At 45.6% G+C, this 15031-nt stretch overlaps 1 protein-coding gene and 1 non-coding gene across 4 annotated transcripts in view; one reads left to right on the forward strand and one right to left on the reverse strand.

Annotated features, from left to right (window-relative positions):
• PLEKHA7 (pleckstrin homology domain containing A7) overlaps positions 1-4421 on the reverse strand; it is a 219311-nt gene extending 214890 nt beyond the window's left edge. For all 3 annotated transcript variants that reach the window (XM_042958733.1, XM_042958732.1, XM_042958730.1), the window contains exons 1-3: positions 4336-4421; positions 4137-4213; positions 3985-4042 (exon numbers count right to left, since the gene is read on the reverse strand). In XM_042958733.1, coding sequence (XP_042814667.1) covers positions 3985-4042; positions 4137-4213; positions 4336-4421 — 221 coding nt within the window. The remainder of the gene's footprint in view (positions 1-3984; positions 4043-4136; positions 4214-4335) is intronic.
• An 8069-nt stretch (positions 4422-12490) lies between these two features.
• On the forward strand, positions 12491-12596 carry LOC122231562. Its single transcript, XR_006208830.1, has one exon. It is a non-coding gene; the product is annotated as a U6 spliceosomal RNA (small nuclear RNA).
• Positions 12597-15031: the final 2435 nt, after the last annotated feature.

The following is a 15031-nucleotide window of genomic DNA, read 5'->3' on the forward strand; positions in this document are numbered from 1 at the left end:
GGGCAGAGAGAGAGGGAGACACAGAATCGGAAACAGGCTCCAGGCTCCGAGCCATCAGCCCAGAGCCTGACGCGGGGCTCGAACTCACGGACCGCGAGATCGTGACCTGGCTGAAGTCGGACGCTTAACCGACTGCGCCACCCAGGCACCCCAAGAAACGATTTTTAAAAAGAAGAAGCAATGTACTCTGGAGGGTATCAAACATCTGCTAAATACCAGGAGCAACTGGTGGATCCTGAAAACCTCACACAACTTTCCAGACCAAGGATCCATTGCGTGGGGGGGGGGGGGGGGGGGGGGGGAACCCAGCTGTTCCAATGCTCCCTCTCACTGAGCCATATTAGAGAAGGATACAAAAAAAAAAAAGAGCATTCAGAAGTGATCATGGCAAATCTAAGAAAGCTGACTGACTAAAGCAAAGCATTTTTTATGTGAGGAAAAGGAAAACAATCACTCCCAAGCCCTTAAATCTCTCTCAAGAAGTTGTCTCAAAAGGAGATAGGAAATACAGTCAGCTGCCACAGTGTCCCAGCCTCCCATATGGCTGGCCTTTGAAGGTAGGGGACCAGACAGACACTGCTTTCCCCTAGGCCTGGGAGGACCCTTAGGGTGGGGAGCCAGGACTTGCTATAGGATAATCACTGGGAACTTCACAGAGTTACCACAGAAGAGTCAGCAGAAGAGATGAAGGTCGGGAGGCTGTGGTAACGGCTGATAGAGTCCTACCCAGCCCTCAAGTCCCCCAACTCAAGACTTAGCCTAGTACTTCATGGAAAAGACAGATACCATCAGACAGGAACACCTACCTCTCCCCTCACTGAACCTATCAACCTCCCAGCATGGGCTCTGGCATGGACAGTCCTTCCTCCCGTAAAATGGGTGAAAGGCCCTATTCCCAGCTGGGACCAGTGAGACTTAAGCTCCGGATCCCTTCCCATTCATCCCCTCAGAAACACTGCTCCAGCAACTGTCCCATCTCTTTCCTACATCATCCACTTCTCCCTCTCTCCTGGATCATTCCCAGAAAAACACAACATGCTCTATCATCTCTCACTAAAAAAACAGACCCCCCCCCACCTCAAACCTACAACCCCTCTAATCCTCAGCTAATGTCTCAACCCCACTTCATAACCAAACTGCCTGAAAGATTCACCTATACTTATGGACTCCACTTCCATACCCCTGTTTTCTCTTCTACTTCCATACCCCTGTTTTCTCTTCTACTTCCATACCCCTGTTTTCTCTTCCACCTACTCCAGTCAAGTATTGTCCTTCAAGCTTCTGTGACCCACTCATTCTACTGGGTTTTCTCCTAGCTTCTGTTTCCTTTGCTGGATCCACCTCTTTTCCCAACCTCTAAATGTTACTATGTCCCAAGGCTTAGGTCATCTTTTCTGTCTACACTCTCATTCAAGGTGAGTTCAGTTAATCTTGTGGCCTTGAATACCAGCTATAATACTTAAATATAGCTCTTCAATCCTCTCTCTCCTGAGCATCTGACTAGTTGACATATTCATATCTCAAATGTCAAAACAAGATCTCATGCTCTCCTCCACTCCAAACACTCCTCCCCACAGCCCTCCCATCTCAATGATATGAGTACCATCCACTCAGGTACTTAAGCCTCTGGGAGTCATCTTTGACTTTTCTCTTTCTCTCACAGACTGCATCCAAATCATCAAGTCTGAATCTGACTACTTCTCTTTCTCTCCAGTACTACACCCTCATTCAAATCATCATTAACTCCTGCCTGGACTACAGCAACAGCCTGCTACTACTATCCTGCCCCTACCAGTTACCCACCTACATACAGTCCACTCTATAGCAGGTAGAATGGTCTTTCTAAAAATGCAAATCAAATCACATTGCTCCCCTGCTTCAAACCCTCCAATAATTTCTCGCTGGGCTTAAAATAAAGTTTAAAGCCCCTTCCTCTGGCTCTACACCATTTAGCTCTTTCCTATCTGTAACCTCTTCTGTTGCTACTTTCTCCTTTGTTCACCACATTCCAGCCACACTGGCCTCTCCACTCTTCGAACTTGAACTTGAAGCTTTACAGCCCTTACTTTAATAGAACTGACTGTTCTATGGGGCGCCTGGGTGGCTCAGTTGGTTAAGCGTCCAACTTCAGCTCAGGTCATGATCTCACAGTTTGTGGGTTCAAGCCTCACATCAGGCTCTGTGCTGACAGCTCACAGCCTGAAGCCTGCTTCATATTCTGTGTCTCCCTCTCTCTCTGCCCCTCCCCTGCTCGTGCTGTCTGTCTCTGTCTCTCAAAAACAAATAAACGTTAAAAACAATTAAAAAAAAAAAACAGAATTGGCTGTTCTCTTCTGGAAATGCTTTGCCACCTCATCAACACAAGGATGGCTCTTTCCTGTTATCCAAACTTTACCTTAAATGTCACCTATTCAGAAACAGCACTGATCTCTCAATCCAACCATACCACCCAGTCACTTGATATCACATGATGTTATTTTCATTTTCTGCACAGTAGTTACCACTGACATTATTCTTGTTTGGGGGAGGGGGGAGGAGTTGTTTAGTTTTTTTGTTTAGTTTTTTTTTTTCCTTATTGTCTGCTCCCTCTTCCCACTAGACTTCAAGCTCCATGAGCAACCAGATCTTGTCTGCCTCATTCATTTCTGCACTTCCAATGCCTAGAACAATGAGAAACACACAAGGAGAAATCTAATAAAGATCAATAAAATGCAGTATGAGCCACACAGGCCCACTAACTGGGAGGTTCTAAGGTTCCAGCCAGCTCCTCAACTTCTCTCTCAAACACAGAGGTGAGGCAGGACAGCAGGACCCCAGCCAGTCCCAGTGTTCACTTGTATAAATCTCATCCACCAGAATTTCAAACATCCTGCAAGAGCCCAAACCAGGATAGGAGGATCTGGGATTTTCTGTGACCATCTTAGCTTCGACTATGCTGCTCCGCTACCGACTAGCAGTGTTCCCGAGTTGAAGAAAAGAATTCTGACTCACAGGCCCCCAAAAGTAAGAGTCAGACCACCGTCCAGACCTTGGCTAGTTAATTCATTCAGTAAACAAAGATTTACCGAGTGCCTACTCTGTGCCAGGCACTGGGCAAAGGATCAAAAGCTGCTCCTGACCTCATGGAGCTGACTGGCGAGCACACAGACGGTTACAGAGAAACGGGGCAACACAGGTACACGCCCAGAGTGGGAAAGTAAGGGCCCCACTGGTGCTCGCTGCTGCACCGCGCCCTGGCTTACGGCTCCCCGGATTTCATCTCTACAGACCCAGGTCTAGGGTAACCTGGCTAGTGGCACAACGCTCGCGGGCTTTTTCGGAACAGCTACCGCTTGACTAGCGGAGACAAGAGTGACTGTCCCTGTGGAGCACCGGCTTTCAGAGGCGCACAGTGCTCGAGGAATATTATTGGCCGATGGGTTCCCTCCCCCACGCTCACCCCTCCCCTGCAGGCCCGCGCTCAGGATGGGGAGGGGGCCGAGGTTCCGACTCTCCGCCACCGTCCCAGAGAACGAGGTCGAAACCAAAGCGTCCTCTCTACTCCCCGCTCCCCTCCCTATCTACTCCCCACTCCCCAGACCCCAGTACTCGGACCCCAGGCGCAACCCCCCACCCCGGTGGGGCACCTCCCGGCTCCGTGCGGCCCGAGACCCCAGCGGGGAGGCGTGTCCGGGCCCTCACACCCGGGCCCGAATCCCTCCCAACTACAGGACCAGCGGGTAGTTTGCGGCCCCCGCCTCCCCTGCCGGCCGGATTCCGGCCCCCCGCGGAGATACGGACCCCACCGACCCCCTCCCCGTGCCCGCCACACAACTCCAGCACACAAAACCCCACAAGAGAGCGGCCGCGGCGCTGTGCGCGCCAACTCGCCCGGGACCCGCGCGGGAGGCGGGAGGCGGGAGGCGGGAGGCGGGGGCGCGCGGCGGGAACCGGTCGGGCCCCGCTGCACAGGTGCGAGCCCAGCGCGGCGCCCCGGTCACTCACTCGATGAAGTAGCTGGCGCCCTCCTCCGTGAAGCCCTCCTCCCAGCCGCGGGGCAGGTCTGCGGAAATGCCAAAAAGAGTCAGGTCAAACTTGGGCCGCCCGGGCGCGCGCCCCCCGAGTGCCGCCCCCCACCCCGCCTGCCCCGCGCCTACCTGAGCGGATCATGTGGCCCGAGTTGACGGGCTCCCCGGTGCGCGGGTGCAGCCAGGTCGTGCGGCGGAGCTCGTCACTGCGGGAGAGAGGTGCACCTGTTAGCGCCGCCGCCGCTCTGGGGGCGCCCGCCCGGCCCCGCACCCCTCCCGGCCCGCGCCCCCGCCCGCGTGCCCGCGTGCCCGCTTGCCCGCGCCGCACTTGATGAAGAAGACGCGGCCGTCCCGGCACACGCCGTAGGACCAGTGCTCAGGTAAAGTGTCCCGCCCGACCGCCGCCGCCGCCATGTTCGCCGAGCGCGGAGCCGCCGCGGCCGCCGCGGGGCGGGGGAGAGGGGGCGGGGGCGGAGGCGGGGGAGGGGGCGGCGCGGGCGGCGGGCCGGCGGGCTCGGCCTGCGCGGGCCCGGGCGGCGACCCGGGGCGCTCCATCGCGGCGCGCGGCGACGTCCGGGCAGTCCCCAGTTACGGCGCGGCCGCGGGGGTTCGCCGCACCGGCCGACCCGAGCGCGGTGGCCGCGGCCTTTGTCCCCGCGCCTTCCCCGCCCCCCGCCGGCCGGCCCGGGCGCGCCCGCCGCGCGCCCCTTGGCCCCTGAGGCCCTGAGGCCCCGAGACCCGGGCGGGGCCGAGGGCCGCTGTTGGGGCGCCTCGGGCAAACTCCGGAAACTAGGTGCACCCCGAACGCTCCAGTAAGCCCCACCCGACTTCCACGACAAATGTGCCTCCAGGAACTTCTGGAGTTCTTTCTGAACCATGCAAACCTAAACAGGTTCCATCCATATTCCGAGCCTCGGTGTGTTCCTTTCTCTGTAAAATAAAGTCAATAGTAAGTACCACAAGAGATCGTTGGGTAGATTCTATGAAGTTTCTATGGTGTAGAGTAATTGGCCCCTGGCCCCCAGCAGGTGCTCTATTAATGCCAGGTCAAGCGTGATTTCATTTTCCCAAGTTTTCAGCTGGGATATGAAGCAGGAGAGGGCAGGTTCTCTCCTCACACACCTCACACACTCACACAGCCCTGAAGTTACCGGGATTGTAGGCTTTTTCTGCCTTTAATTCCTGTCAAGTGACAGAAAGAGACACTGTGGACCTGGCTGCATCTGTCTGTCTTTAGAAGAGCAGACCCTACAGTCCGGGCCTTTAGTGGGGGCTCTGGGAAGTTCTTTACATGGCTGCAGCCTTCTCATAGTCAGGCCTATGCTGGGAACTCAGCTCCTGGGGGATCCGTCCCCTGACCCCTTTGTCCAAAAGAGGCCCTTCTCCTCCCTTCACCATCCCATTACTTGTGTGCACTTAATTGATATTCTTATGCATGTGTGTGTGTTTATTGCCTTGTATGTTGTATATCAGCCCCTCCCCCCCCACACACACACACTAAAATGTCTACTGCATGATAAGAGGGACCTTGCTCTGTCCCATATACTGCCATATTCCCAGTGCTTGGAACAGTGCCTGGCTCCTGTGTGCATTCAATAAATGCTGAAAAAGTGCATACAACCCTTTCCGCACTGACACCCCTGTACGCTGAGCATGAACAGAAAGGAAGCTGGGCTCTGGGAGATGTCAAGCCGAACCTTCAAGCGGCATAGGCTGTAGTGAGTGGAAAGAGGAAACTGTAGGTAGTATGGGCACTGTTATTCAGAAAAGCACCCCAGACAGGTGAAAATCAGTTGGGCCCAGAAGGACTGCTCAGGTTTGACTGAGAAGAGAGCACCCCAGAAGAGAAGGATGGGAGAGCAAACACAGGCTCATGGGAAGGGTATGGGATGTTGAAGAGACCATAAAGGTTCCCTTCCTTGAGACAAACAGTGGTATTGGGGAAGGAGGTTGGTATGAGTTACAAGAAGGAAGTGGGGGGTGGGTGGGGGCAGGGGGACACCTAGCTGGCTCAGTCTGTGGAATGTGTGGCTCTTGACCTCAGGGTCATGGGTTTGAGCCCCACGATGAGTATAGAAAATGCTTAAATATGGGGCGCCTGGGTGGCTCAGTCGGTTGGGCGTCCGACTTCGGCTCAGGTCATGATCTCGCGGTCTGTGAGTTCAAGCCCCGCATCGGGCTCTGTGCTGACAGCTCAGAGCCTGGAGCCTGTTTCAGATTCTGTGTCTCCCTCTCTCTCTGACCTTCCCCCATTCATGCTCTGTCTCTCTCTGTCTCAAAAATGAATAAACGTTAAAAAAAATTTAGAAAATGCTTAAATAAAATTGTTTCAAAATCTCGAAAGAAAGAAAGGGTTGGTGTGATTGTGGAGAACACTAAACACCTGTCTGAAAGGACCTCTTGCCTTTGAGGAGGTGCTTGAGCAAATGACAATAAGAAAGTTGTGTTTTTATTCTTTTCTTTTTAAGTTTATTTATTTATTTTGAGATAGAGCACAAACAGGTGAGGGGCAGAGAAGGAGAGACACAATCCCAAGCAGGCTCCACACCATCAGCGCAGAGTCTGATGCAGGACTCAAACTCACAAAATGCAAGATCATTGAGCCAAGGTCAAGAGTCAGACACTTCAGTCACTCAGGTACCCCAGTTGTGTTTTTATTCTTAAATGTTAATTTAAGATAATAACGAAATAGGCAAAAGATACGAACACAGTTCACAGAAAAGTAATACAAGTGTCTTTTAAACAAATGAAAGATACTCAAACATCTCGTAATAGGAGAAATGCAGATTAAAATTAAATTGAGAAAGCATAAGAGACTGTTAAAAACTGAGAACAAACTGAGGGTTGATGGGGGGTGGGAGGGAGGGGAGGGTGGGTGATGGGTATTGAGGAGGGTACCTTTTGGGATGAGCACTGGGTGTTGTATGAAAACCAATTTGACAATAAATTTCATATATTAAATAAAAAAATTAAATTAAATTAAATTGAGATACTATTTTTTTTAATGTTTACTTATGGGGGGGGGAGACAATGAGTGGGGGAGGGTCAGAGAGAGAGAATCCTAAGCAGGCTTTGTGCTGACAGCACAGAGCCCGACGCAGGGCTCAGTCTCACAAACCGTGAAATCATGACCTGAGCCAAAATCAAGAGCTGGACGTTTAACCAACTGAGACACCCAGGCACCCCAAGATAGTATTTTTTTTAGATAACAGGTTGGCAAAAATGTGCATTGTAGAGAAAGACATTCGTATTCATTGTTGGTGGGACTACAAAATGGTTGTCTCTTTGAAGGCAATTTGGCGACAGCTATTACAATTTATTTTTTTTTTAATTTGTTTTTTTTTTTTTTAATGTTTATTTATTTTTGAGACAGAGAGAGACAGAGCATGAATGGGGGAGGGACAGAGAGAGAGGGAGACACAGAATCGGAAGCAGGCTCCAGGCTCTGAGCCATCAGCCCAGAGCCTGACGCGGGGCTCGAACTCATGAACCGTGAGATCGTGACCTGAGCTGAAGTCGGACGCTCAACCGACTGAGCCACCCAGGCGCCCCAGCTATTACATTTTAAATGCATATATCTTTTGACCTAGCAATTCCGCTGCTAGAAATTTATCTTACATTAGTGCTCACACAGAGACATAAAGACCTGTGTACCAGAGTATTCACTGCAGCATTGTCAATAGTTACAAAAGACTGGATGCAACCTAAATGTCTATCAAAAAAGAACAGGTTCATGTGGTGATGGATGTTAACTAGACATCATGGTGGTATTTTGCAACATATACAGATATTGAATCATTCTGTTGTATACATGAAACTAATACAATGTCATGTGTCAATTATGCCTCAATTTAAATACAAAAGAATAGATAAATTATGTCATACTTGGGGTGCCTGGATGGCTCAGTCAGTTGAGCGTCCGACTTTGGCTCTGGTCATGATCTCAGGGTTTGTGGGTTTGAGCCCCGCATCAGACTCTCTGCTGACAGCTCAGAGCCTGGAGCCTGCTTCGGATTCTGTGTCTCCCTCTCTCTGCCCCTCCTCTGCTCATGGTCTCTCTCTGTCTCTCAAAAATAAAATAAAAGTTAAAAAAAATTTTTTTTAATTATATTATACTCTTACAATGGGATGCTATACAGCTGTTAAAAAGAATGAGCTAGATGTTATGTACTGATATAGAATGGTCTCCAAGACATTAAGGGGAACACAAGATGCAGAACTGAGTATATGGTATACTACTATTAATATATAGGGAGCATCATGGTTGAATAAGATATCCCTTGTTTGTGCCCCCCCCCAACAACAATAATTTAGCATCTATCCATGGACAAAAGTGCTCTTGTGGGAGCTGTGGGATCCAGCACCATAGGCCAGTGGACCTGGGAAAAGTCTCATCCACATGTTGCATTGGGAAATAGGCGTACATACGTTGGTCCCAGTGTGGACCCTGCAGTGGCCCATGAATCAACTCCCTCCCCTCTCAGCCACAGTCCAGGATCCCCTGGAAAACAGCATCTTATACAATCACTTATGGCTGAGAGCGTCTTATTGTAGAAGTCCAGGTTTCCAGCAAAGAAGTTCTAGCGTACAGCTGGAGGAAAAACACAAGTTTAGATGCATTGGAAAGGCAGCTATTAAAGACTAGAGGAGGTGAGTGCTCTTTCAAAGATGGAGAGAGCAATATAAAACTTCAAGGAATGTGAAACATGGATCACAATCATCTTTCAGTAACCAGTCTCGACATGGGGGTCTTTCAGTCTCAATCATCAGTCACAATCATCTTTCAGTCCCAACATGGAGACCTGCAATTTACCCAACAGATAATTTGAAATACCTGTTTTAGGGAAACTCAGTGAGCTACAGGAAAACACAGAAAGGCAATTTGATGAAATCAAGAAAACAGTACTTGAACAAAATGAGAAGTTTAACAAAGAGATAGAAATCACAAAAAAGAACCAAACAAAAAATTCTAGAGCTGGAGAATACAATGAATGAAATGAAAACTGCAATAGACACATCAACGGCAGGATGGATTGAGAAGAGAGAATCTGTTAGAAGATAGGAACTTTGAAATTATGTAGTCAGAGGAGAACAAAATAAAAAAGATGAAAAGGAGTGAAGATAGCCTACATGAATTATGGCAAACCATCAAAAGAAATAATTTATGAATTCTGGAGTTCCAGAGTGAGAAGGGAGAAGAAAGGTTATTTAAAGAAATAATGGCTGGGGCGCCTGGGTGGCTCAGTTGGTTAAGTGTTTGCCTCTTGATTTTGGCTTAGGTCATGATCTCATGGCTCGTGAGTTCAAGCCCTGAGTTGGGCTCTTCACTGACAGCACAGAGCCTGCTTGGGATTCTCTCTTTCTCCCTCTCTCTCTCCTGTGCCTGTGCTCTCTTTCTCAAAATAAATAAATAAACTTAAAAAAATAGAAAAGAAATAATAGCTAAGAACTGCCCAAATCTGGTGAAAGATTTGGATATCCAAGTTCAAGAAGCTCATAGGTCACCAAATGAACTCAAAGAGATCCTCTCCAAGACATATTATAATAAAATTGTCAAAAATCAAAGTTAAAAAAGGAATCTTAAAAGCAGGAAGAGAAAAGAAGCTTATAACATACACGGAACCTCCCCCATAAGGCAGTCAGAATCTCAGCAGACACCTCACAGCCTCAGAGAGAATGAGATGATATATTCAAACTGCTAAAAGAAAAAAACCTGCCAACCAAGAATACTCTATTTGGCAAAGTTATCCTTCAGAAATGAAGAAGAAATAAAGAATTTTCCAGAAAAACAAAAGCTAAGGAAGTCTATCACTGCTAGACCTGTCTTATAAGAAATGCTGAAAGGAGTCCTTTAAACTGAAATGAAAGGATACTAATTAGTAGCAAGAAAACACATCAATAGATGAGTGAATAAAGAAGTTGTGAGATATCTATAGATACAGGTATCTATATCTATATGAGAATATATATATATATCTCAAATATAGTGATATATGAGATATATACATATATATACACACATATATACATGTATATGTATATACATATGTATATGTGTGTATGTATATGTATGTCTGTGTACATATGTATATATGTATACATATATGTGTATATATACATATATATCTCCTACAAATAAGAATAATGTATATTATATATATATATATATATATATATCTCATACAAATAAGAATAATATTTAGTCATGCAGGAGAAGGAAATCCTGCCACTTATGACAACAAGGATATACCCTGAGGGCATTATGCTAAGTGAAATAAGTCAGAGAAAAATAAATACTGTGTGATATCACTTATATGCAGAATATAAACTCATAACTCATAGAAACAGAGTAGAATGCTAAATGCCAGAGGGTGGGGGATACGGGGAGATGTTTATCAAAGAGTACAAACATCCAGTTTTAAGTTGTGGGGATCTAATATACAGCATGGTGGTTATAGTTAACAATTCTGTATTATATACTTGAAAGTTGCTAAGAGACTAGATCTTAAATGTTCTCACCACAAAAAAGTAATTATGTAAGGTGATAGAGCTGTTCACTAATACTACTGTAGTAATCATTTCACAATACCTAAGTATGAAATCAACACGTTATACTTGTTAAACTTACTCTGTCAACTTTATCTAAATAAAACTAATGTATAAATACAAATATGTATAGTCCCTAGATGAAAACACAAGAACAGGTAAGGTGATTGTTTCAGTGATAGCAATGGGAAGAGACTTACTTTTTCTTGTGTCCCTTTTTGTACTGTTTGATATTTTTACCATTTAAAACATATACGTAGAATTGGCAGTGAGCAGAGCTTGAAGTGGCTGATGGGGCTTTGGAGATGGACAGCCAGATTCTTTATGATGACTACCTGGCGGTTTTCCTACATGCCTGTGAGAATCCCCCAGCATGAATTCCTCCTCAGAAGATGGTACACCATACACACTACAGCGATGAGCTGAGACACAGTTTCTGCCCCCAGTCCTCACACTGACAAAGCCCCCTGGAGCTCAGCTGGGACTTAACATCCAAAGAGGAAGGGCCTCCCAGCTAGGTGACTTCTTTTCAAGATGATTCCTGACCTTGATGCACACTGAACAGGACTTCAGAAAAGAGACCAAACCCTAGCTGTGAATGATGTGGATTTCTAAGATATTGAGCTCAGCAAGGCTGTTGAGATCCTGAAGACAGCCAGCAAAATCAGCACATGTGTCTGCTTCTCTCTGTACAAGTGAAGGAGAGGACTATACACTGGAGAGTTGCAACCCACAGCCCTCCACTTGGAATCTTCTGGAGAAAAGCTGACAAGGCCCCAGGGAAGCCATTTGGGAAACTACTCTCAGCCCATCCCTGGGAGAGTGGAGTGGGGAGGATGGGGTGACAGTGAGACCCTGACCTGAGCCCACTAGCCAAATGCATCATCCGAACTACTGTACTTTTAGTGACCTGGTTTTCTAGGTGAGCTTCTTTCCCTGGATGGAGAAGGATGATGACATCTAGGTACAACCTAGCCTGTGGAGAACTCTGCTAGGAAAAGCAACTGACATTTACCAAATACCATGTTTTAGGCATTTACATATATGTCATATCATTTTCATTAGAGTATAGAAATCAGTAGAAAAGGGGCGCCTGGGTGGCGCAGTCGGTTAAGCGTCCGACTTCAGCCAGGTCACGATCTCGCGGTCTGTGAGTTCGAGCCCCACGTCAGGCTCTGGGCTGATGGCTCGGAGCCTGGAGCCTGTTTCCGATTCTGTGTCTCCCTCTCTCTCTGCCCCTCCCCCGTTCATGCTCTGTCTCTCTCTGTCCCAAAAATAAATTTAAAAAAACGTTGAAAAAAAAAATTAAAAAAAAAAAAAAAAAAAGACATCAGTAGAAAAAAGAATCTTGAGGCCTCCCATCCAATCTGCCTGGCCATCTCCTCCCATCTTTATATTACCAGTCTCATACACTTTGGAGATTCCAGTGAGACCCTGTTTCCCCCTCTTCTTCCTTCTCCTATTCTCTACCCCCACCAAAAGTAAAATGCAACATTGAAGGGAAAAGAATATATGTATATTTAAGGATAAAATAATATAATTCATCAAGAAAACCAATAAGAAATACCATGAAATTATTTCAATAAATGCCAAAAGATGTATTTGATAAAACCATCACTATTTAAAAAATTATGTTAGAATCTAAAATTAAAAACAGTGACAATATCAAATGCTAGTGAATATGCAGAGAAACTGCATCCTGGAAAATAATTTGGGAATTTCTTTAAAAAATAAACATTCACTTAACCAGCATGGTAACCATACATGGTTACCAGTATGACCCAGCAATCCTATTCCTGGACATTTATCTCAGAGAAATGAAGCATATATCCTTGTAAAAGCTTCTGCATGATTGGTCAGAGCAGGTTTTTGTAATAGACAAAAACTGGAAACAAAATATTCTATAATAGGTGAATGGTTTAAAAAACTGTGATACAGTGCTCACTTCGGCAGCACATACACTAAAGTGGGAACAATACAGTGAAGATTAACATGGTCCCTGCACAAGGAGGCTTGCAAATTCATAAAGTCTCCCATATTTAAAAAACAACACAAGGGGCGCCTGGGTGGCTCAGTCAGTTAAGCGTCCGACTTCGGCTCAGATCATGATCTCGCGGTCTGTGAGTTCGAGCCCCGCGTCGGGCTCTGTGCTGACAGCTCAGAGCCTGGAGCCTGCTTCGGATTCTGTGTCTTCCTCTCTCTCTGACCCTCCCCCGTTCATGCTCTGTCTCTCTCTGTCTCAAAAATAAATAAACATTTAAAATAAATAAATAAATAAATAATAAATAAAAAATAAAAAACAACACAAAACAAAACAAAAGTTGGTACATCTGTACTATGGAATACTACCTGGTAATAAAAAGGAACAAACTATTGATACAACAACTTGAATGGACCTCCAGGCAATATGCTGAAAGAGCCAATTTGAAAAGTTTACATATTATTTGATACTACCACATTTTCAAAATAAAAAAATACAGAGAAGGGCACCTGGGTGGCTCAACCAGTTAAGCCTCCGACTTTGGCTCAGGTCATGATCTCACCAACCATGAGTTCAAGCCCCACATCAGGCTCTGTGCTGACAGCTCAGAGCCTGGAGCCTGCTTCAGGTTCTGTGCCTCCCTCTCTCTCTGCCCCTTACCCACTTATGCTCTCTCTCTCTCTCTCAAAAATAAAATAAAAACATAAACAAACAAACAAAAATAGAAAGAGAGATGGAGAACTGATCAGTGGTTGCCAGGGCTTAGGGATGGTGCTGGAGAGGGGAAAGATGACCATAAAGGAATGGCATGGGGAAGGTCTTTGTAGTGAAGAAAGAGTTCTGTATCTTGCTTGCAATGGTGGCTACACAAGTGGATCAAATGACTATAGAAGTAGACACACATATTGTACCAATGTCAGTTTTCTGCTTTTGCTATTGTCCTGTAGTTACATAAGATGTCACCATCGGGGAACTGGGTGAAAAGTAAACAGATACCTCCCTACTGTCTTTGCAAAATTCTGTGAATCTATAATTATCTCAAAATAAGAAATTTTTTTTTAATTTTTTTTTCAACGTTTTTTATTTATTTTTGGGACAGAGAGAGACAGAGCATGAACGGGGGAGGGGCAGAGAGAGAGGGAGACACAGAATCGGAAACAGGCTCAAGGCTCCGAGCCATCAGCCCAGAGCCCGACGCGGGGCTCGAACTCACGGACCGCGAGATCGTGACCTGGCTGAAGTCGGACGCTTAACCGACTGCGCCACCCAGGGGCCCCTCAAAATAAGAAATTTTTAAAAAGTATTAGAAAACTACAAATAACCAAATGTTTCTCTCAGGTATATAGAAACATTCTTCAACAATAAAACATTTAAAGACATTCTCATTAAAATAAGAAAAGGGGCGCCTGGGTGGCTCAGTCTGTTAAGCTTGGACTCTTGATTTCCACTCAAGTCATGATATCAGGTTCATGAGATTGAGCCCTGAGTCAGGGGTTTTAAGACCAGAGCCTGCTTGGGATTCTCTCTCTCTCCTCTCTCTGCCCTATGCCCCCATTTTTGCACACACACATGCTCTCTGTCAAAATAAATAAACATTAAAAAAATAATAAAATAAGAAAACTAAAAAAAAAAAACAAAAACCACAAGCATACCTATAGTGATGCTATTATTTAATGCTGTTTTAGAAGTTTTTGCAGGGGCACCTGGGTGGCTCAGTTGGTTAAGTGTCCAACTTTGGCTCAGGTCATGATCTCACGGTTCGTGACTTTGAGCCTCATGTCAGGCCATGTGCTGACAGCTCAGAGCCTGAAGCCTGCTTTGGATTTTGTGTCTCCCTCTCTCTCTGCCCCGCCCCTGCTTACACTATCTCTCTCTCTCAAGTAAATGTTAAAGAAAGTTTTTTAATAAAAACAAGTTTTTGCCAATATAATAAGATCCAAAACAGAAGTGAAAGATTTAAGTATTGGGAAGGAAATAAAACTATCTTATTGGTAGACAATAATGGAATGATCTTTTAAATGTGGAAAACAACCTCAAACTCTTAGAATTAATATGGGAATTCAGGACCAAGATAATATCACAAAATCAATACTTTGATAAGCAGTCACTGAACTCTTCTCCTTTATAGTAGTAGCAAATATATAAACAATTTAGGAATAAACCTAATGAAAAAACATATGCAAAACATATATGTGTAAAACCTATATGATCAAAACTGAAAAGCTTTACTGAAAAATAGTGTTATAACAATTTTATTTCAAATTTAAACATGTAAATGTAAAACAAATAAATAAATAAAAGCAATGCCTGCATTCTAAGGGTCTTGGTAAGATTTAGAAATTCTTGCAATTACTAGTAATATCACCCAATGAATTATAAGCCAAAATATTTATGTTATATATTCTAGTTCTGTACTCCTCAAAGCAGTACATTGGCCCCATGAATTATGGCTAGTCTGTATTGTCTGAATTGCTATGTGTTCTAAATATAAAAAGCA

This window comes from Panthera tigris, chromosome D1, assembly GCF_018350195.1.
Source record: "Panthera tigris isolate Pti1 chromosome D1, P.tigris_Pti1_mat1.1, whole genome shotgun sequence".
Classification (NCBI taxonomy): Eukaryota; Metazoa; Chordata; class Mammalia; order Carnivora; family Felidae; genus Panthera; species Panthera tigris.